At 41.5% G+C, this 21,669-nt stretch overlaps 1 protein-coding gene across 6 annotated transcripts in view; it reads left to right on the top strand.

Annotated features, from left to right (window-relative positions):
- Positions 1 to 21,669, top strand: part of LOC306832506 (phospholipid-transporting ATPase IH-like) — a 35,631-nt gene that overhangs the window by 3,926 nt on the left and 10,036 nt on the right. For all 6 annotated transcript variants that reach the window (XM_079357246.1, XM_079357245.1, XM_079357250.1 and 3 more), the window contains exons 2-23: positions 4,744 to 4,866; positions 5,143 to 5,232; positions 6,698 to 6,778; positions 7,414 to 7,521; positions 9,523 to 9,651; positions 10,246 to 10,349; positions 10,492 to 10,542; positions 10,655 to 10,719; positions 10,819 to 10,900; positions 11,003 to 11,153; positions 11,257 to 11,454; positions 11,536 to 11,709; positions 12,224 to 12,390; positions 13,342 to 13,413; positions 14,293 to 14,366; positions 14,491 to 14,594; positions 15,935 to 16,116; positions 16,623 to 16,856; positions 17,249 to 17,426; positions 17,509 to 17,611; positions 20,788 to 20,933; positions 21,329 to 21,388. In XM_079357246.1, coding sequence (XP_079213372.1) covers positions 4,744 to 4,866; positions 5,143 to 5,232; positions 6,698 to 6,778; positions 7,414 to 7,521; positions 9,523 to 9,651; positions 10,246 to 10,349; positions 10,492 to 10,542; positions 10,655 to 10,719; positions 10,819 to 10,900; positions 11,003 to 11,153; positions 11,257 to 11,454; positions 11,536 to 11,709; positions 12,224 to 12,390; positions 13,342 to 13,413; positions 14,293 to 14,366; positions 14,491 to 14,594; positions 15,935 to 16,116; positions 16,623 to 16,856; positions 17,249 to 17,426; positions 17,509 to 17,611; positions 20,788 to 20,933; positions 21,329 to 21,388 — 2,676 coding nt within the window. The remainder of the gene's footprint in view (positions 1 to 4,743; positions 4,867 to 5,142; positions 5,233 to 6,697; positions 6,779 to 7,413; positions 7,522 to 9,522; positions 9,652 to 10,245; positions 10,350 to 10,491; positions 10,543 to 10,654; positions 10,720 to 10,818; positions 10,901 to 11,002; positions 11,154 to 11,256; positions 11,455 to 11,535; positions 11,710 to 12,223; positions 12,391 to 13,341; positions 13,414 to 14,292; positions 14,367 to 14,490; positions 14,595 to 15,934; positions 16,117 to 16,622; positions 16,857 to 17,248; positions 17,427 to 17,508; positions 17,612 to 20,787; positions 20,934 to 21,328; positions 21,389 to 21,669) is intronic.

Genomic DNA, 21,669 nt, shown 5'->3' with positions numbered 1-21,669 from the left:
ACCCCGGAAAGATTTTCTTGGCTGCTACAGCGTTAAAGTCATTTTGTCTGTTAGCTTAGTAAAACTTAGCTTATACTTCTTGGTTACACTTTTTATTATTAAATAAGTTTGCAGATGTAATGAATTAAATTAAAATGAGCCTATAAAACTATTGTAAGCAAGAAAATGGTTTATGAGAAGCAGTACATTTTGTAAAAAGAAGTCAGAGAAAAGAAGTATCAGAAGCTCTACAAAATAAAGGTTTTAACTGTGGCGAGTGATATATGATCTAACTGAAAGACAATTCTCTCTTATATATAATGCAAGCATGAAGTTGTTTCACTTACAAATATAGCTATTCATAAAGTTAGTATTATTCATGCTAGGTTGAAATGGGTGGAAATACCTTATTATGCTAACCACTAACTGTGTTGCTAATCTTTTAGCTTTGTATTATAGCATCGTTCTTGGTTATTTGAGGGATTTTTGTGTGATACTTTTCATAAATCTTTCTTGTTGAAATCATCTTAAAACAAAATGTTATATGTGATAAGTCAGTTATGAGGCATATGGTTCATCTCAAGACATTTTTTTCTCTCAAACTTTCACTGCTCTGACATCAACGAGCTAATGTTAGCTTTGTCAGTGAGCCCAGATATAGCCACATAAAAGTTATACCGGGCAGTTTATTGATTAAAGATTATGGCATTAACGCAACCATGAAAAAAGGAACTCTTCACGCATCAAAAAACTCAATGAAAACAGCTCAAAGGAACGGTAAAAAAAAGTGAAATGTTTGATTACATGAGGTGGACATTTTTGACTCGTCAGCTGAGCTGTCTAAGAGTTTTTAAAGTGACATTCAAAGATGCGGCAAACAGTGTTGTTCTTTTCCATCACTGTTACTACAGGCAGCCAATGCAAAGACTTATCAATGATGCACATCAAGGAACAAAATAGCATGCCTTTAATCCAGATTAAAACATTAATGCGTGAATTTTCAGAACTTCATGTAGTGCTATTAACTTGCTCATATTAACAGCCCTACTTACAATAAAAAAACATTTGTTACAATTATTATTTTATATTTTCACACAACATTAATTGTTGAATTAAATCTCCAAGCTAAGGCTTATAAAATACACACTATATCTTACACATGTGTTGTGTAATCATGATGTGTGTGCATCAACATCCTGTGCACTGTTAACATGTTCATCAGGGAAGAGCGCAGTCAGACGAATTTGATCTGTGACTTAATTAGCAGTACCTGCTCGCGGGCCAGTGGGGGAGGGGTGGGACACGACCATTTAATCAGAGCAGTTAATGGTGTGTACCTTTTATTACATCTCTAGGGGTTTAAAGGAGCTGCATCAAGGGTACAGTGAGGCTAGATTATTAGACTGCAGGGTCAGGGGTGGCTTTTCCACAATGGAACTATACACGTCCATTGTCCTGTGAAGTGCAAAAGTAGAAAGCCATATTATTAAGCCTGTTACTTCAGTTTAAATTCAGAGTTCATAGAGTTTAAAACAATCCCCCCTCAGAGAGTCAACTACTGTACAACTACTAACAGGAAAGTAAAAGTTTCCATGGTGGGATCATCTCTGCTATCAAATCCATCTCGTCATCATTAATGACTGATGGTGATGTAAGAGCAGCCTCTGTGCTCGGGGGCTGTTTTAGTGTTGTTAATAAAGACAAAGCCTCGGTGTCCAGCAACCAACCAGCCAGCCACTTTGTCTGATAGTGCTGCAGAGTGAAGAGGGAACAGTGGGCCGAGGGTTGATACGGATCAGTGAGGATTAATGATCAGATAACTGCAAACCACAATGCAATCTCTCTGTGTCTTTGTCCATCTCTCTCCCTCCGTCACACTGTCAGGAGTGTGACACACACACACACACTCACACACTCACACACACTGGCAGGGGATGCGGAGTAAACTATGGACATCAAATGATACAAATGATGAAATCAAAGACATGAAAATGAAGGAGGAAAATGTTTCGATGAAAGTACGAGTGGACTTGTGTTGATCTGATATATTAACAAAGCTATTTGATATGCTTTACACCATTATTATGATATTGTTAATGGTGATAATAAAGCTAGATGTCTGCTTTTGTCTGTACATTTAACTTCAACTGAATATCTTTGGGCTGCATGGCGGTGCAAGGGTTCGCCCTGAGGAGGTTTCTGGTTCAAATCCCCGTTGAACAGGGTGTCTCTGGGTGGAGTTTGCATGTTCTCCCTGCGCATCCGTGGGTTCTCTCCGGGTACTCCGGCTTCCTCCCATAATCCAAAGACATGCATAGGTGTGAATATCACTGTGGCTATGTCTGTGTCTATACACGTACAGTATGTCAGCCTGCCTTTGAGTGACCAGTGAACAGTCCAGGATGAACCACGCCTCTCAGCCAGTGACAGCTGGGATCGGCTCCAGCCTCCCGAGACCCCGAACGGGAAAAGCTGTACAGAGAAAAGATGGATAGGTGGATAAATATCTCCGGCTTTGTCTGACTATACAAGATTTTCAGGGACACAGTCGTAGTCTTGTCTCTGCGTTGACTTAAAATGTGGTTTCTGGTATCTTCACGGAGACATTATTGTTACTGCTGGAAATAGTTTGTTAGCTACATTATGACCAAACCTGTTCCAAGGCTTACCATGTTAATGAAGTCATCTTTAAATAATGACTCCTTAAATCAGAGGAACACTTGGAAACATCTCATTTAATTTGAGGAGATTACCCATCAAGAACTGCTGATATACCAATGAAAGAAACTAAATGACAAACACTAGATTAAATAACAGTTGGACTATTTTAACTAGACAGCAGTTCTTTTCAAACCTTGTTTAAGAATGTTGTTTTCCTGCTGGTGCAGACAGTGAAGTTCTCACTCGCTGTGATTGTGTTTATTTTTACTCTTGTTACACTACGCACAACTTTCCATTTCTCTCTTTCCGTTTGACTGTAAACACCCCCCCCTCCACACACACACACACACACACACACACACGTTTTGGAGGGGTCTCAAGTCAGCTACCACTGTTGGCTCATTTTCTATTTTTATCCCACTGCCAAGCGCCTGTTGATCACTGTGGATAAGTTTAGATTTGTGACGCTGAGATTTTGCTGCTTGCAAAGCAGCAAAATCTAGAAAGACTTCAACATCTTTTTTTTCCTTTTATTTCAGATGTCACTCGGAGTAGTTACATTCCCCTCTGCTTTACCTTTATCTTTAATCCAAGCTCAACAAAGGATGTGTGTTTAATGTTGTACTCGAGTGTAAACTTTTTAAAAAGTGTTTGCATTTAGATGTACAAGGTTAGTGAGGGGACGTGCGAACATTAAAAGATTTGTTCATTGGCAGCGGTTAGCTACACCTCTGCCAAAAAGTTGAGGACATTTTAAGCAGTGGAGCGCTGCTTCCTCTGAAGTGCTTGTTCCAGAACTTTTCTGCTAATGGTCAACACTTCGGTTTGAGCTGTGTCAGGCAGGCTGCTCTGCCAAAGGCTACGCTCACACTGCCCACTCAGAGTGACGCTTTAGGAGCCATGTAGGAGGCCAGATGGAAACAAACAGCTGAATGCAGTGGACTCTTGACTTTTGTTTATTTTTTTCCTTGGAAATCTTTCTTCCAACAGTTCTGTGTAAAGAGGGGACACCTTGGGAAAATATCTGCTCTGCTAAACTCCCAGAATGCACTCTGTTGTTCCTTGGGGAGCCACTTTGACGATGATGATATAGATCAGAGATGAACTTGGATGCAGGTTTTCAAACACTCTTTATTTGCCTTTTATCTTTAGTCATTGGACTGTTAGAGGCAAACAAAAGAATAACATTCATAAAAAAAAGTTAACATGGAATGGAACTGAGAGCAGGCTAAAGTACGCTCCTGCAGAAAAAGTGTGTCGATAAATGACAAAAATATGACAACATATTCTATTTGGCGTTGTTGTTTTTCGCCTTTATTGAGCGGACAGCTGAAAAGAGACAGTGACCGTGGGGGGAGAGAGTGGGAGTGCTGTGCACATGCACCAAATAGCAACAGAACCAGTTGCAGCCAAACTTGCAACCAGTGCTACAAAGACTGTAGCCTTCCCTTTGTACACGAGGCACCAGCTCTACCGACTGAGCCACACCAGCACACTAAAGAGCTGCGACTTTGATTATTAAATTCATCTTTTTTCCCCCCAATAGATCTCCTGCCGATTTGCAATTTTCTAAACACCCATACTTAAAGCTGGTATATATTCAATATGTATTAGTTTAAAAGGGTACGTTTGTCCTGTTTCAGAACAGAAACTTGAATTCTCCACATTTCTGTTTGATAAATAACTTACGGAGAATTGTAAAAAAAAAAATGGACCTGTGGCTCTCTTCAGTCATGTCGTTCCTCACCGTCGCTCCGTACCATCCACTGCTCTATCAAGTAAAGGCAAAAACAGCCCTCCCTCCACACACAAAAAGAAAAGAAAATAGCACACATCAGGTGGCCTTTAATACAAAAAACACGTCTTATATAGTCCATGTTATGTTTGTGCAGTTACTAACAGCCAGCTTATGAATAAATGTGTGTTGTGACTTGAAGGTGTAAGTGAGTGTGGATGACTCAGTGTAATGTTGGATCGTTTTAGTCGTGATGATGTACGCCTAATGGTAACACGCTCTTGAGAATGAACAGTGTGAATTAACCCCATTTCTCTCCCTACCTGTATTGCTATTTATATCTCTCCATAAATCTCTCTCTCTGTCAGTGTGTGGGGGAGGAGATCTGGGTGGACAGTCGGACGGTGTACATCGGGCATAAAGAACCCCCTCCGGGAGCTGAGGCCTACATCCCTCAGCGTTACCCCGACAACCGCATCGTCTCCTCCAAGGTGAGTGATCCACAACCCCTGTGTGAGTCAGTGCCGAAGCATTGTTTATCATCATGCTGTTCTTCTTTTGTTTCATATTTAGACAACCATGTAATCTCTTTTGTGAACATGTTTTTAAGGATGACACATTTTACTTTCCTTGGGTTCGTCAAGCGGTGCGTCACCAGTTCTCCTGCCAGAGGGGCTGGAGGATGATATGCCTTTGTTTCTCATTCTCCTTCTCCTTCTGTCTGTGTCTGTGTGATAGTAATGCTGCCGTCTCTCTTTTTCTCACAGTACACATTCTGGAACTTTGTGCCCAAGAATTTATTTGAGCAGTTCAGAAGAATAGCTAACTTCTACTTCTTGGTCATATTTCTAGTCCAGGTGAGTTCTTTTTTTTAATTTATTTTTATTTTTTTATTTTTAAGAAAACAATAAGCTGTGTTAACTTTGCCACCTCTGTTTGGTAAATTTGTAATCTCAAATTCTTAATTCTTAAGAATAATGAATTCTTATCTGAAATACTCTCCAAGCTTTCCATTTGTTTTAAACAGAAACAAAAAAACCCATCCTAAATCTCACTCTGCGTCTCTGGGTGTGTTAAATAAAAAAAAACAGGCATCATGTGCTCTAGCCAATTAAAAAGGAGCTGAGGGTCAACAAGATTTCAACAACAACATGATTAAAATATTCATCAATACATGTAAACACAACAACAATACACTCCTCACTGTTCAGCCACACTTAAACACACGCAGAGAGAAAAAAAATGAATTAGAAACTATGATACTATAACGATCAAATATTCACAGTTGAACCCTTCAGCTGACTCGAAAGTTACCTTGATGAAGATTTCCAACATCATTTCAACTTGCCGACATCATGGTATCTCATAATATCTTGAAATGATGAGTTGTGGACTGCTCAGTCTGTCCGACTCGATCAGAGTCAAAGAGACACAACTTTTTCCTTGAGCCACGACAGTGCAGCAAACGTTGAGTAATCACGCAAGAACAAATTCATCACAGACGAGGAGGGAAGAAGAGGACAACAATATCTTAACTGGCCTAAGTTGACCAGAGAGTCACTTCCTGCTGCCACGGCCTGCGTGTTTGTGTGCTGTGGGTTTTATCAGCTGTGTGTGAAATACTTCACCTGCTTAATGGCACGAAGAAGGCATGGCAGACAGGAGCGATACTGTTCTCTTCTTTTTGTGTAGTCTAGTTTTTATTCCTCCTAACAACTGCAAATAAACTGATTTGAGGATATTTGTTACCATGCTATGTTAAATACTTGATTCTGATTGGCCTGGCTAAAGCACAGACACGACTTATCCTCTGGTGACTCGAGATCATTTTAATCTGTGGACAAAAGTCCAGTTAATTAGATGTTGTGCAGTTTACTGTGCATAAAAGGAGAAAGGAGACGAGAACAGCAGACAAAAGACGTTAAAACGTGCAAAAAAACCGGTATGCTCTGATAGAGAAATCTACAGAGTTGGCCGTCTCTGTGGTAACAGCTCTGGCTGTAGGTTTGTGTTAGGGTCCTGCTCACGCCATCGGAGTCCTATTCCACTCGAACAACCCGCTCACATTATCTTGTACAAACAACCTTTAAGAAGTTAAAGCTCTCACAGAATATCTTCTCTTAATGCAGATAGAGGAAATCAAAGGAGATTCAATTACATGGATACTTGAACTTTGCTGGACTGCAGCTTGTTTCCTTATTATTCTCCCTGCTGCACTTCCTTACTCAGCGTTGCATTTATCAGCTTCCTCTCCCCCCATTACTTTTTTTTCTCTCATCCTCCCTTCATCCTCTCCCCCCCTTCTGCATCTTCCTCCCACAGCTCATCATCGACACCCCCACCAGCCCAGTCACCAGCGGCCTGCCTCTCTTCTTTGTTATAACTGTCACCGCCATAAAACAGGTACGACGCAAACGCAAACATATGCGTGCATTTCCTAAAAAGGATCGCTCCCCTTAACACACACACACACTCCCGGCCTCAATTACACATTCTCTACTATTCTCTGTATATACACATTCCACTCTCAGTGAAAGGACATGCCATTGAATATGTCTGGTGATGTGAGAAATATGATAATGAATGGTCTCCTCTGTTAATCAGTCTAGCTGAGGATCCCAGGCCCCAGGGAGATGCATCCCCTCTGCTATGTCCAGCTACAGAGGGATGGGGTACTATCAGTGATAGATGGAGCCGCTCCGGCTAAGGAAGCCAGAGCTTTACTGGGACATAAATCTAAAACATGACATGTTGGCTAGAAATCCAGGAAACAGGTCACTAAACTCGGAGAGCACAATGCTAATTAATTACTGAGTATGACTTTCACCTCTCCCCCCTCTGATCTCGCACTCTGCTCTGGCCCCAATTCTCTTTGCACAATAATCTATATCCTTTGTTCCCTGCTGCCAACAAACACATTGGCTCCCTCTTTGTGTTTGCCCCTCAAAATCTTGTTCTCTATCCCCTCTCTCTCTCTCTCTCTCTCTCTCTCTCTCTCTCTCTCTCTCTCTCTCTCTCTCTCTCTCTCTCTCTCTCAGGGCTATGAGGACTGGCTCAGGCACAAGGCTGACTGTTCTATAAACGAGTGTCCAGTGGACGTGGTGCAGCAGGGGAAGGTGGTGAGGACGCAGAGTCACAAGCTACGGGTAAGAATGGCCTCATTAGAGCAGTGCAGCACCTGAGGCCACAAAGCGAGCTGCTGCATAGCTCCATTTTTCTATAACTGCCTCCACACTCCCCCCCTTCCTGTCTTCTGCAGCCCTCCTCTCTAACTTTTTTGGCGTCCTGTCTTGCTCTCTCTTTTTGACTTTCCAACCAATTAATGGCCCTGAAACTGTAGTAGAGGAACAGTGACAGTGTCCCCTGGAGCACCCTGCTTGAGTCCCCTTCTGAAAATGAACAGGACGGATGTATTTCAAAAGTTTAGTAACTCCTGTCATCATCCCTTGATGTTATCTTGTGTCATTCTGATGCATCAGCAGATTATTGTTTGCCAGTGTGGCTCACTGTCATTCTTGGACATGCCTAGTCATCCATTAGACATCAAAATGCATGCATGATACTATCTATTCATGTGTTGTTTTAGCAGTAATATAAATGATATGAGTTTGTTTGTATAGTTTCGTAGTTTCTACTGTTATTGATGAATACTATATTTTATCGAAATTCATGTTAAATTGACTTTTTTTTTTAAAGGCGAAATATTATTCAAAATACACTTTACCATATTTTCATATATTTTCTCATGTATCCCGAGACTCAACAAACTCCCCAATTATAAGAAAAATCCGTCCTCCATCGTTTGCCTGCTCTTTTTTCAGAAAATGTGTGCTCAAAAAGGTCTTTTGCAGATTTTCACTTCATGACATCACAAAGTGTAGTAACCCCTCCCCCAGGTGGGTGCCACTCCCACAGCGTGGTGTTTGTTCTGCCCTCTGAGTCTGCCTTCTCATTGAAACCATGACAGCATGGAGAGAGAAAAGCCCAAGCCACGTGATCCCTTCCAGAGAGGGGCGTGGTCAGACACAGTTTATTTGCATTTAAAGCTACAGACACAGAGACAGCCTGTTCTGAGCAGGGCTGAAATAGAGGGATTTAAAGGCATGATCAAAAAAAAAAAAAGGGTCAGAGTGGAATTTTCGCTAGACACTTCCAAAACCAGCCAAGAATGTCCTCATACTAGCTTTAATGAATGGGTCATACATTTCAGAGACTGATGAACACGGTAAAGTATTTACAATGGCTGCAAATTCAGGCGTCAATTAGACCACCATAATATTGTTCTACTTCTATGAGTAGTCTGATTCCTGGCATGCGGACTGAGGGATCACATGAGCCGGCTTCACCGTGCCAACACACGACTCTGCAGAAATCTCACATCATCCCAGCGTGAATGAAAGAAGATGTGCTAAGCTCAGCAGCTCCTATATAGATCTAAAGATAGTAGATACAGGCTTGTTTCACTATTGTGCGGGAGGGTATATAATGGGTGCAGGTATATTTAATTTCTGCTGCATCTGCTACTACTGTCAAGTGTGCAGAGACTTGACAGGGATCCTCTGCCTAGAGGTAATAGCTACACAGTGATATCGTTTTGGTTGCAATAGCAGTTTTCACTGAGTGTTATTGGTAGTGTTCAGTTTTTTTCAACATCAAAATGCACACAGTCTCTCATTCTATTTCTATGTTACTGTCTCCACCCATCTCTCTCTCTCTCTCTCTCTCTCTCTCTCTCTCTCTGTACCTTCTGTCGCTTTCCTTCTCCGTCTGTCTCCCTGCGTTTTTTTGTACCAAGGTTTCTCACAGCCATAGATCAAACACAGAGGATTAGAGTGTGAATTGGGAGCAGGAATAATGATGAGTATATTAATCATGCAAAATCAGAGAGCCTGTGTCATGTGTACGGTCACCGTGGAGATGGGATTTATCAGAGCTTAAGCTGCTCCGCTAGAATAATCCGTTATGCAACTTCTCAATCCTTTGAAAAAAAAAAAAAGAAAAAAAAAGAGGAATGGTAAAGGGTGAGCAGATGATTACCAGCAGGTCTGTGTCTTTGTCTGTTACTCTCCGTGTTTACAAGAAACCTCTCGTCAAAACAGTCCTCATTCATTATTCAAGGTGGTGTGCGATGTGTCTGTCTCTGTCAGGTGGGGGAAATCGTCATCGTGAGGGAGGACGAGACTTTCCCTTGCGACCTCATCCTGCTCTCGTCCAGCCGCCATGACGGGACCTGCTACGTTACCACTGCCAGCCTGGACGGGGAGTCGAGTCACAAGGTGCCAAGAAGAGTGCATGACTGACATTGGATGTATTTGAACTTCACTTTAAATCCATTCAACTTAAACAGGAAGGATTTATGATTCCGGAGGTCTTTAAAGCTTCATTTCACGGCCTTTCAAGTTTTTTTATGAACACTATTTTTTTTTTTAGCAAATATACCAACAGTAGCTGCTAAATCCAACCACCAATGAACAGATGAACACATATACATAATAATGCCGGGGCCACACCGTCACACAGCAGATTTCACATTTCCACTTCTCCTCTGATGTTCATTGGTGTCACTCATACGACCGTATGCGTGGCTGAACGCACACACGTCCCACTGTGCAGAACCCTCCACCCACCCTTCTTGGACATGCCCTCGAGGCGACCCCCACTGATGTGCTCCCACCTCCCAGCATGCAGTCCTCTCCTGACCCTCTGCAGCAGCTCACCTGTCATTTAGAGAATCTGCTGGAGGCCGGGCGGAGGAGTCAGATGAACCCTGCTCTCATTAGTAGCTGTGTCGCTGACATTTTCCTCTGTTGTCTTCTTCTTTTTCTTCTTCTTCTTCGTTTTTCCCCCCTTCCTCCACCTTTCTGTGTCAGACCTATTATGCTATACCTGATACCATGGCCTTTAGAACAGAGCAGGAGGTGAACTCGCTACATGCCACTATTGAATGTGAACAACCGCAGCCTGACCTCTACAAGTGAGTGTGACATATGCTCCCTGATAAAGCTCTGCACTAAATTCATCAGCTGCAACCTCTTAAAAAAACAAACCCTCTTCTGTTGCCTCTGTTTATATTTTGTGTTCCGTTTTGTGTTTTTGTTTTATTTTTTCTCCTGCAGATTTGTGGGACGCATCAATATTTACAAGGACAAAGAAGAGCCAGTGGCGAGGTGAGTGTGCCTTTTTATTTTTTTATCTTGTATTCCAAGGCCAATTATATTTCTCGATTAATCAAATACCTTTTAATGTGTTTCCTAAAAAAGTAAGACTCTGTTTTTGCAGACCACTTGGCGCTGAAAACTTGCTCCTTAGAGGAGCGACACTGAAGAACACGCAACATATTTATGGTAGTAACAAACTAATTTACTTGTCCTGAATATTCTTCATCCTCAAGGCATGTTGATGTCATTAATGCCTTTATAACTCTGTTTTTTTACTCCTCTTAGCTGTTGCAGTCTACACTGGTATGGAGACCAAAATGGCGCTTAATTACCAGTCTAAATCTCAGAAGCGTTCTGCTGTAGAGAAGTATGATGACCTCTTGACTTCTATAACTGCACAGTTCAGTGTCTTCAGGACTTCCACATTCTCGGTTTCCTCTCCCTGATCTGTCCTCTGTGTCTTTTGCAGGTCGATGAATGCCTTTCTCATAGTGTACCTGTGCATCCTGATCAGTAAAGCAGTGATCAACACTGTTCTGAAATACGCCTGGCAGTGGTCCCCCGACAGAGACGAGCCCTGGTACAACCACAGGACTGAGAATGAGCGGCAGCGCCCTGTGGTGCGTTCGTCAACCTCTGAACTTCAGAAACATCGTCTTAACCCTCGATCCTCATATCCCTTCTCATCAACAGTCAAATCATTTGTCTTCATCTCCGCTCCAGGTGATCAGAGCGTTCACAGACTTCCTGGCCTTCATGGTGTTGTTTAATTACATCATCCCCGTGTCGATGTACGTCACGGTGGAGATGCAGAAATTCCTCGGCTCTTATTTCATCACATGGGACGAGGAAATGTTCGACGAGGAACTGGGAGAGGGAGCTCAGGTTAACACCTCCGACCTTAATGAGGAGCTGGGACAGGTACGCGATTACACACTCACTGTTTTTGAGCTATATGCAGACGTGCCCTTACCTCACCCGCTTTGTATTCCTCCCTCCCAGGTGGAGTATGTGTTCACTGATAAGACGGGCACTCTGACAGAGAACAACATGGAGTTTATTGAATGCTGTGTGGATGGAAATGTCTACATCCCACATGCCATCTGCAACGGCCAAATCCTCAGCGCTGCCTCCAGTATAGACATGATTGATTCTTCACCTGGAGGATACAGGAGAGTAAGTGTTTGTGTGTGTTTGACAAAGTAAACCGTCTTCTAAATCCGGCCTGAATAGACTCTTGGCTGCACTAACTCAGCAACAGATAGAGCCAAGGAAAAAGAAACTTATGAAACACAACTGAAGAGGAACGTGTCATATTTCCAAGCTGGCGGTAAATTACGTTTGACATTTTGATATGAACAAATCCCTAATGTTAAAGACATGGTAAAAAAAACATCAACTGGTACGAAGAAGCTTGATGAATCACTTCCTTTACTGACAGTTGGAACAGAGATTTGTTCAGATTTCATGAGAGAATCTGTCGTCAGCATGCAGCAACAACAAACGACCACAGAGACGGGCGCTGAAAAAAAAACCTAGACGCGTAGATGACTTTAAAAACAATACACAGGCTGTTTTATTGTCGTGCAATTCCGGGAAGTTCCAAAAAATAGTAAATGCAGAATAAACATGTCCTAAAAAGGCTCCAACACTGCAGGATTACTGTCGTGACATTGCTCTGTGTCCGTAGGAACACGAGGATCTGTTTTTCCGGGCGCTGTGTCTGTGTCACACGGTGCAGGTGAAGGAGGAGGAGACGGTGGATGGCATCAAAAGAGGCATCCATCAGGGCCGGCCCACTTCCTTCTACATCTCCTCCTCGCCGGATGAGGTGGCGTTGGTGGAGGGAATGAAAAGGTAAGACGACAACACGAATTGGAAAGTGTTTTTTTTTTTTTTTTTTTTAAGTTTGTATTTGCTTTTCTATCCAGATTATTATATTGCAAAATACAAAAAAGCTTTTTGCCAAGATTCGATTAACGTTGGGAACTTTTCCCTTTCTGTCTTTAATCATCAGTTTGAATCAAAATAAAGATTTGATGCGACAGAAATCATTTAAAATGCACTGAAACTATTTGATCTTTGTTGTTTTTCTGTTTTAAAGCACATTGAGTCTGCGAGTCTCTGTCGTATGAAAATGTGCTATATAAATAAATCTGACTTTGACTTTGTTTTTAATCACTGCATCAAGCCGCTCACACGCAGACCTCCTCATGCTGTCCTCCCTGCTAACGTGACCAACATTGTGTCAGCAAGGCAGCTTTTGTGAAAAGCTCCTGTTTAAAACTGTAGAGTCTGCAAACAAAGTAGTGTAACCAGGCCCAACCAGGCTGCCGTGCAATGCAGTGAAACATCACCTAACCACACAATGAACAGACAAACTGGAAACAAAAGACAAATCCTCACACATTAAGAAACGATTGTGCAGAGTTTTTACATCACATCAGTTCCAAGCTGAATGACGTCTTTCGTATCCAAACGGGTCTTTCCGATGTTGTGTCTGCTCTCTGCTGTGACATCTCCATCCCTAAATAAACAGGCATGTGGTAAAATCAATATTTCTCAGCCGGAGCAACATGTAAAAACATGGTTCAAACGGCCTGACCACATGGTGCTGCTCTGATTTATTGCTTTTACACGTGAAGTAGTGAAGAGTATCTGTACACACTGTGCTCAAGTTACTCTAAATGCGTCCTTTTGCCTTTTCAAGCGCGATGCAGGACAGTAATCCTGCGTGTGTGTATGGATCCTCTCTGTCAGACTTCAAATAATCCTTCTTGTCTTTCTCTTCCGCTTTCTTGTCGCCAGGCTGGGCTACACCTATCTGAGACTGAGAGACAACTACATGGAGATCCTCAACAAAGATGATGAGATTGAGAGGTTGGTCGGCTGCGGTTACACACCACAGGGGATAAAACAGGAGTAATTCAGCTGATGGAGTTGTGGTCATACATCAGCTGCCTGCAGGGAGAAAGTGCTCTCAGATTGAGTTTCATGTTCAGTCCACAAGAAAGCTACAACCACAAAAGAGTGGGCATCGGGGTTGTTTTTAGAAACTGCTCGATCAGATCAAAATGCCCCGACTGATCTGTGAGAATGAAAGGCAGCGAGAATCCATTAGAGAGCGGGTTTGTGGAGAGGGTCTAATGTTTGATCCGTGGGAAGTGTTCATGTAACCACCCCTCTCTCTCTGCATCGCTCTCTGCAGTGGCCTGTCAATAGTGAGCTATTTTAGAAAAGCAGGGGAGCTGGAGAGAGGGGGGGGGGGTTATCCAGCAAATTGGAGGTAGTAGGAAAGAAAAGGTTAAAGGGTGTTTTCACAGTTTTGTTTTTTTTTACCTTTTATCTGGGAATCTGATTTGTTTTATCCCTTCATAAAAAAACTACCACTACTTAAATGTACAAGATTCAAATCTGAAACGTTTGTCTGAAATATTCTTTATCGTTGCTTCATTTTTAATGACTTGAAGGATCTTAAACAAGGGCTAGAATCTGAATCAGAAAAAGGGGGATCCTTCACTTAAATGTGGAAAGAGTGAAACAGCAAAAGGCATTTCATGCAAGTAAAGTGTTTTGGGATCGGAAGTATACAACTTTGAATCTCTGATGTCCCAAGGTCAGAACGGAGCAGTGGACTTGCTTCACTGAGCTCGCAACCTGTTAGAAAAAAACTTCAGAAGACTAATGAAAATATTGTCAGAAACCAGAAATAAGACAAACTAACAAACCTGCTTCATGTGAACACTGTGTGTGTTTCAGGTTCGAGCTTCTCCACGTGCTGAACTTTGACTCTGTCAGGAGGAGAATGAGCGTCATAGTCAAATCAAGCTCAGGTGAGATGAGCTCATACACAGACGTCAGATACAGACAATGATATGTTAACATGTTTTATCTGTGACCTGTGGTGGAATGATTTGTGTGTGTGTGTGTGTGTTTTTGTGTGTTTGTTTGTTGTAGGAGAATACTTGCTGTTCTGTAAGGGGGCAGACTCGTCCATTTTTCCTCGGGTGGTGTCGGGGAAGGTGGAGCAGGTGAAAGCCCGAGTGGAGCAGAATGCTGTAGTAAGTGCACAGTTTGACCACTACATGATACCTTGATGCACACGTCCTGATTTGGCAGACATATTATGGAGGGATAGTCCATAAGTCTTTCTAAGCCTCTGGGTCTTGGAGAAGATTTTTTAAATTGGATTGGAAAATGTTTATTGTCCCTGAGGGGCAATTGTGTTTGCAACAGATGTCAGGCAATACACATCCTAAAAACAGCACAAAGACATAAATACATACATGTCAAACATGACTCCTATGTATGGATGGGAGTGAGTTAAAGGACCTACTGTCCATAGTATAAGTGTACTGATGACAATGCCTAGAAGTATGTTGTCTGATGGGACAACAGCGTCAGACCTTCTTAACATAAGTGAACCTCCTCCATGTTGGCAAAAGTCTAAACTCAGAAAGTGCTGAAGGTCTTCCAGGCCTCTGAGTGGCTCTTATTTGACAAATATGGACAAGATCATTCAAGTCAACGCCAACAAGCTTAACTAGCTTCACTCCCGGTCTGTTTTTGTTGAAGATGCTGAGGTAAGCAAACCAACAGATCATCACAAAAGTGAAAACCTGCTCAATATAAGATATTAAAATAGAGAATATGGTGGAAAAAAAACGTCTTCTTCCACAACGGTTTAAATGCTCCTGCAAAGAATCATGAATCAAAACTCAACCATAAACAAAAATATGTTGGAAAAAATTGTAGAAATCGGCTGCTGGATTCATCAAATCAAAGTGTCGTTTTTCTTATACATGTTGTTGTTTTTTTCACCATAAAAATCTATCAATTTTACGTATTAATGACAGAAGATACAATTCTTTACCTTTAAATAACAAGCAGCCGACTCTGTAGCTTTCAGCTCGACATCATATTTTAGCATCTTTCAGCTGCTTCTTTTGGTTTAATAAGGAACAGCTGATGAGGTACAACATTCCCAGTTTGGCTCAGCACATAATAAGTGACAAAGATAAGGACGTGTACATGATAATAATAGAAAACAGTCAGGAGAGACTGTGAGCAGCGACTGTCAGCAGAGCGAAAGGGAGAATAAGTGACTCACTTCCTGTCTGTCTGCTGCTTCTGTGTTCGCTCCCACATTTACAATAAAAACTTTACAAGGTGATAACATGTCAGTGTTGTGTTAACAGCTCGTAACTCCACTTGTGAGTTGCAATAAAAAAAATAATTGATGCCCCTCTATTTTTGTAAAGTATTGCTATTCACCCTTCAAAAGCCATAATCGCCAAACTAGAGCAAACTCTTATTTGTTTCCAGGGTGTAAGAAAGTGTACATGTAGGATCAAATCTTCGGCTAACCCTCCATCTTTTCCTGTTCTTCACTGTAACACAGGAGGGGCTGAGGACTCTTTGTGTCGCCTATCGACGGCTGTCAGAGTCCGAATACCACGAAGTCTGTCATCGCCTTAACGAAGCCAAGCTGGCCCTGCAGGACAGGGAGCAGAGACTGGCCCAGGCCTATGACATCATCGAGAGGGACTTTGTGCTTTTGGGCGCTACGGCAGTGGAGGACAGGTTTGTCGCCATGCAGAGAGAAAAAGAGAGAGAGAGAGGGGGGAGGGATTGAGTGAGGGAGGGGAAAGGTAAGGTTTAAAAACAGAGCAGCAGCAGGGGAACAGAAGGGAAGATTAATGAGTCATGAAGTCGCCTTTAAAGTCTTGTAATGACTCATGAGGGCAGAGAAGATTCAGTCTGAGCTCCGATAGGTGACTTTCTACTTTCATTGCAGTGCTATTCCTCTTTTTCTCCTTTTTATGTTCTTCTCTGCTAATGTATTCACTGTTTTCGTGCATCAACAAGGTGGAGCTCAGCATTGATCTGTAAAGGTAGTTTTCCCTCCCTGATCGATCTGCTGCCTGACAGTTTGACTTCCTATTAGATAATCTGGTGATGGTCAGGGACCGTGGTGGTCATGCATTGATAACTTATCACCCGTTAGTAATTGACTGATTGAAGATTTGACGGATGTGTTTACCGGACCCAGTGGAGGCGGAATCACTTATTGACTTATTGATGCGCAGGCTACAGGAGAAAGCTGCGGACACCATCGAGTCGCTGCACAAGGCGGGCATGAAAGTGTGGGTACTGACAGGCGACAAGATGGAGACGGCTGCCGCGACCTGCTACGCCAGCAAACTGTTCCGCCGCAGCACCCAGATCCTGGAGCTGACCAAGAAACGCACAGAGGAGCAGAGTCTGCACGATGTTCTCTTTGAACTGAACAGGACTGTTCTCAGACAACGCTCTATCTCAGGGTATGATGAGTGAATGTATGTGTATATACAGAAGAGCTGAGTTACCTGCCGATTCTCTTCGCATTTTGAACCCATGGCAACATTTGTAATTGTCTTTAACTAAGCAAATAATCCAAATATTAACAATCAGATTATGTTTCTTAAAATTAAAGACAAAAAGCAGCAAATCTTTCAAATTTGAGACTTTTTTTCCTTTAAAATAATCTTCAACCACTTTGCTGTGTTTGCTAAAGTTTCTCTTATTTGCTTGAGCTACAGTTTGAAAGTGGTTGCATTGTGTTCATCTATCTTGCGTGTTCACCTCACATCAAGACTCCTGACTGATTTGTTGTGAGAAATCTGTGACGTGTGAAAATGCCCCCTCCTGATTTTTCTGAGGCATTATGTTCCAGGTTGTCAGTGGACTGCCTTGATTTTGGTCTGATCATCGACGGTGCCACTCTGTCGGCAGTACTGAGGCCCAACCCGGATAGCGCCGGGACGGGAAATTACAGAGAGATCTTTCTGGAGATCTGTCGCAACTGTAGTGCTGTGCTCTGCTGCCGCATGGCTCCGCTGCAGAAAGCACAGGTGAGAACAGAAAACTTCAACCAACGTAACAAGATACACTTGAGAGACATCAGATGACTTGAATGGATTTCTGTTTCTGCAGATTGTGAAGCTAATTAAAGCCTCCAAGGAGCACCCAATCACCCTTGCCATCGGTGATGGCGCAAACGATGTCAGCATGATCTTGGAAGCACATGTGGGCATTGGTGAGCTAATTTCAACGCCACACACACTAGATATGTCATTAGTGTCATATGTGATGTGAAACATTGAGCTTGTTTGCATTGTGTGGATGTCGTGGCAATGTAGGGTTAATGTGCTGGTGGGTTGGTGTGTGAGAGTCTTTTATGAGTGGTTGAATGTCTCTGTGTCGCTTTATGTTTTGAACCCCCTCGAAAACCAGATAATTCATCTTGTGGCTATCCATCAGTGAATGTACACAATAACAAATAATTCGAGGCTTTAATACATCTTACATAATGATACAGAAGACTTGATATTTAACAGCTTGACTGATGTTAACATGTTGCTGTTTTTAATGTTCATCATAGCGTCATTAAATGGACTTAAAAATATTTTACCACTAATAAACCGTTTATAAACATTAATAAACTATTAATAACCCATTTATAAACCATTGAATTTTATTCAAATAGTTTATTAAGTAACTATTAATAAACCATTTATAAATCATTTTTAAACCATTAAGTAACCATTCATTAGCCATTAATAAACCATCAAGTAACCATTAAGTAACTATTAATAAACCATCAAGTAACCATTAATAAACATCAATAAACCATTAAGTAACCATTAAAAAATCATTAAGTAACCATTTATAAAGCATTAATAAACCATTTATAGACCATTTACAAACCATTTATAAACCATTAATAAACTATTGATAAAACATTAATAAGCCATTAATAAACTATTAATAAACCATTTATAGACCATTTATAAACCTTATGTGTTACATTAATGCTCACTGGACTTTCAATGTATTTTCTTTCATGCACCCTTTGTATATTTTATGTTTTTTATTATTGTTTATATTTAACATGTTTTAAATTCAATTTTATATATTGGTAATTACTTATTTTATATTGGGGTTTTTTTAAAGTACTTACTATTTTAGCTTTATTTTAACTAGCTTTAGTTATGTTAAAGAGCATATTGCAGGTTAAATTTTTTTTTGAATTAATATTTTATATAGTCTGTTAATGGCTGTAAAATAAGTAGGTTATTTTTTTAATATGTTCTACAACACACAAGTGCTCTAATTTAGAGGAGAAAGTGGCTGTTTTAGCATAGCCGTTTAGAACGTGCTTTTTTTTCAACAACGCGTCATATGACGTAACATAAGGGACTCCCGTTCTCTGACTCTGCTTTGATCGGCTTCATGCATCTGTGTATGAATGAATGAATGAAGCCTTTATTGCCCCTGGGGGAACTTGTCTTGCACCGAGAGCATCAAACACTTTACAAACAAACATTTAGAAGGCAGCACAAAAGAATTAAAGCACAAAAAACAGGCTAAAACATGATTAAAGAGGAGTAATGATACGTGGTAGTGAGTGAGAACAGACAGGATGCCTCCCTGCAATAGTTTGTAATTTGCGCTGCGCACATTCAGGTGCACAGTGTAAGTGGCTGATTATTCATAGTGTGTGTTGGTGAATTATTCCCACAACCTCAGAAACGATCGAACAGACATGTTGAATATTTCGGCATCAGACACAAAAGCGTTTCCTTATTAATGATTTAAATCTCTGGCTGTTTAACATCAAATATTATATACGCAGACAGAAAGCGTTTAATGATTTGATCTGCTGGAATCCTCTGTTATATTCTCTAGTGTGAGCGTAATAGACACCGGACAGTCTGTTTTAATATATGTAGTCATAGATTTATTATAAATCCAACTCTGTTACAAGAGAGCGTGTGTGTGTGTGTGTGTGTGTGTGTGTGTGTGTGCGCAGTGGGGAAAGACGGAACGCGCAGTTTGGAAACGAAACGAAACACAACCTTTACTTCTGTCGGTCCTTTATCCCATTAAAACTTTAAACTTTTTGTAGTAGCCTAATATATGTGCACACATTAAACTGTGGAGTGTGTGTGTGTGTGTGTGTGTTTGTGTGTGCGCAGTGGGGAAAGACGGAACGCGCGGTTTGGAAACAAACAGAAACACAAGCTTTACGTCTGTCGGTCCTCTATTCCATTAAAACTTTATACTTTTTGTAGTAGCCTAATATATGTGCACACATTAAACTGTGGAGTGTGTGCGCTGTTGTGCATGTTTGTGTGGATTACGTGCGCTGTGAACTCACGTCAGGAGAATCCTGCAGCATACACTGTATTTTCTATAACAACGTGAGCACTGGGCTGCATGAGGAATAAACAATAAAGACATAGAGCTGCATTTGCACAGGCCGTGTAATCGGGTTCTATGTCTGTCTGTCTGTCTCTCTCTCTCTCTCTCGCGCGCGCGCACAGCGCGGCACCGTAATACGTTGTACAGATTTGCCGTTTTTACAAGCAACTCCCATACAATGTAAAGGTGAATGATCGGCACTTGCACCTTCTACAAATAGTTTTTTAATTGATTGAATGTGATTACAAACTTTACATATGCTGATGTGAACACAGCACTCGCCCATATATGGCGAGCTGACACCTGTCACTCAGCAGGACGCCTGCTCCGGGTCTCTCCTCACACCACAGCTTCACTTCTCTCCTGAGGCCGTTATTCCTCTAATCCTGCCTGTTTCTGCTCTCTATCACATCTAACAGGTTCAGAATAATAAGCCAGTGGACCATTATATGTAAAGGAATACATATTTTCTTCCCATTTATTGACGGGAGTGACACTCGGATCCATGATTTTCTATGTTAAACAGACGGGGATTCAGCGGGACTCCCTCATGTTACGTCACAGCCGAATGCGGAAGTAAAAAGCAAAGACGTGCGAACACGTACTAAAACGTCTCCAGGAGACCCTGTGGGTTATTAATTTCAGAATTTCTTTAAAAACAGTATTGTTAACGTATTTTCCTATGATTAGTTAAGTTTTGTCTTTAACCTGCAATATGCTCTTTAACTGTTTTTGCACCAATAAACAAAGACATGTATATGTAAATGTACTTGGAAATAAAAGCCGATTCTGCTTCTAAATGATTAGTAAGTGAATGTGTTTACAATGTTTATGATTTTGCATTAGTGCGAGCATGTTGGCTCAGGTGTATGGTGATAGCATGCAGTCGATGAGATCTTAGTTTCCATGTATGGATTTCTGAAAAACAACCTTCAGTGAATTTAAAATCAGGGCAGTTTCACATCCTGGATTGGATTTTATGTTAACAACCTCTTTTTCTTCCTCAAGGCATTATGGGTAAAGAGGGCCGACAGGCAGCAAGGAATAGTGACTACGCCATCCCAAAGTTTAAACACCTGAAGAAGATGCTCCTCGTTCACGGCCACTATTATTACATCCGAATCGCTGAACTTGTTCAGTACTTCTTCTACAAGGTAAAAGACCAATGCCGCCCTCTGTGCTCCTCACATTCAAACATTTTAATCACTTTATCATAATTCCCAGTGAGACACTGAGATACAAAGAACCAGATTTTCACAGCGACTCCGACAGATTACCGGATTCATGAATCCCCGATGTAACATTCTCTCCTGGATTCATGGCTACGACGATCAGTGTGGGCGGCTTCTACAGCAAGCAGTGACCTGCCAACTGATGCAGTTTTTTCTTTTTGGCAGGCTCGCTCCTCCCGGCCCACTCAGTCAGCTTATAGCACACAAGTGTAAACAGGAATGTGTAGATAGTAGCATTTTTAGATTCTTCAAATCTCTCTGCGTGTCACAGGCTCATCACTTTCTCTGTTTTGTTTTCTTCTTTCAAATCTTTCCAGAATGTATGCTTCATCTTCCCTCAGTTCCTCTATCAGTTCTTCTGTGGGTTCTCCCAGCAGGCAAGTGCTCAACACGTCCTCCTGGTGTTTTTCACCAAATAAGATGCACACCAAAGTAAAGGTTTTTGATGTTGTCTTTAAAGGAAGCTTTCATTTGTATTTTTTAGGGGAACAATGTCACTCCAGCTGATTTTTCGACCTGTCAAACTTCTTAAAAATCAGCTGAGTGAATGACTGAATAAACACGTCATGTTACCTTCCCAGCACGACAAAGAGAAAACAGAGACGTCTGCACATTAAATGTCCTTTTAAAGGATGTATTATCTGGGCAGAGCAGCAGC

This window comes from Symphodus melops (genome assembly GCF_947650265.1).
Source record: "Symphodus melops genome assembly, chromosome: 12".
Taxonomy (NCBI): domain Eukaryota; kingdom Metazoa; phylum Chordata; class Actinopteri; order Labriformes; family Labridae; genus Symphodus; species Symphodus melops.
This window is presented reverse-complemented; position numbering and strand designations above follow the sequence as displayed.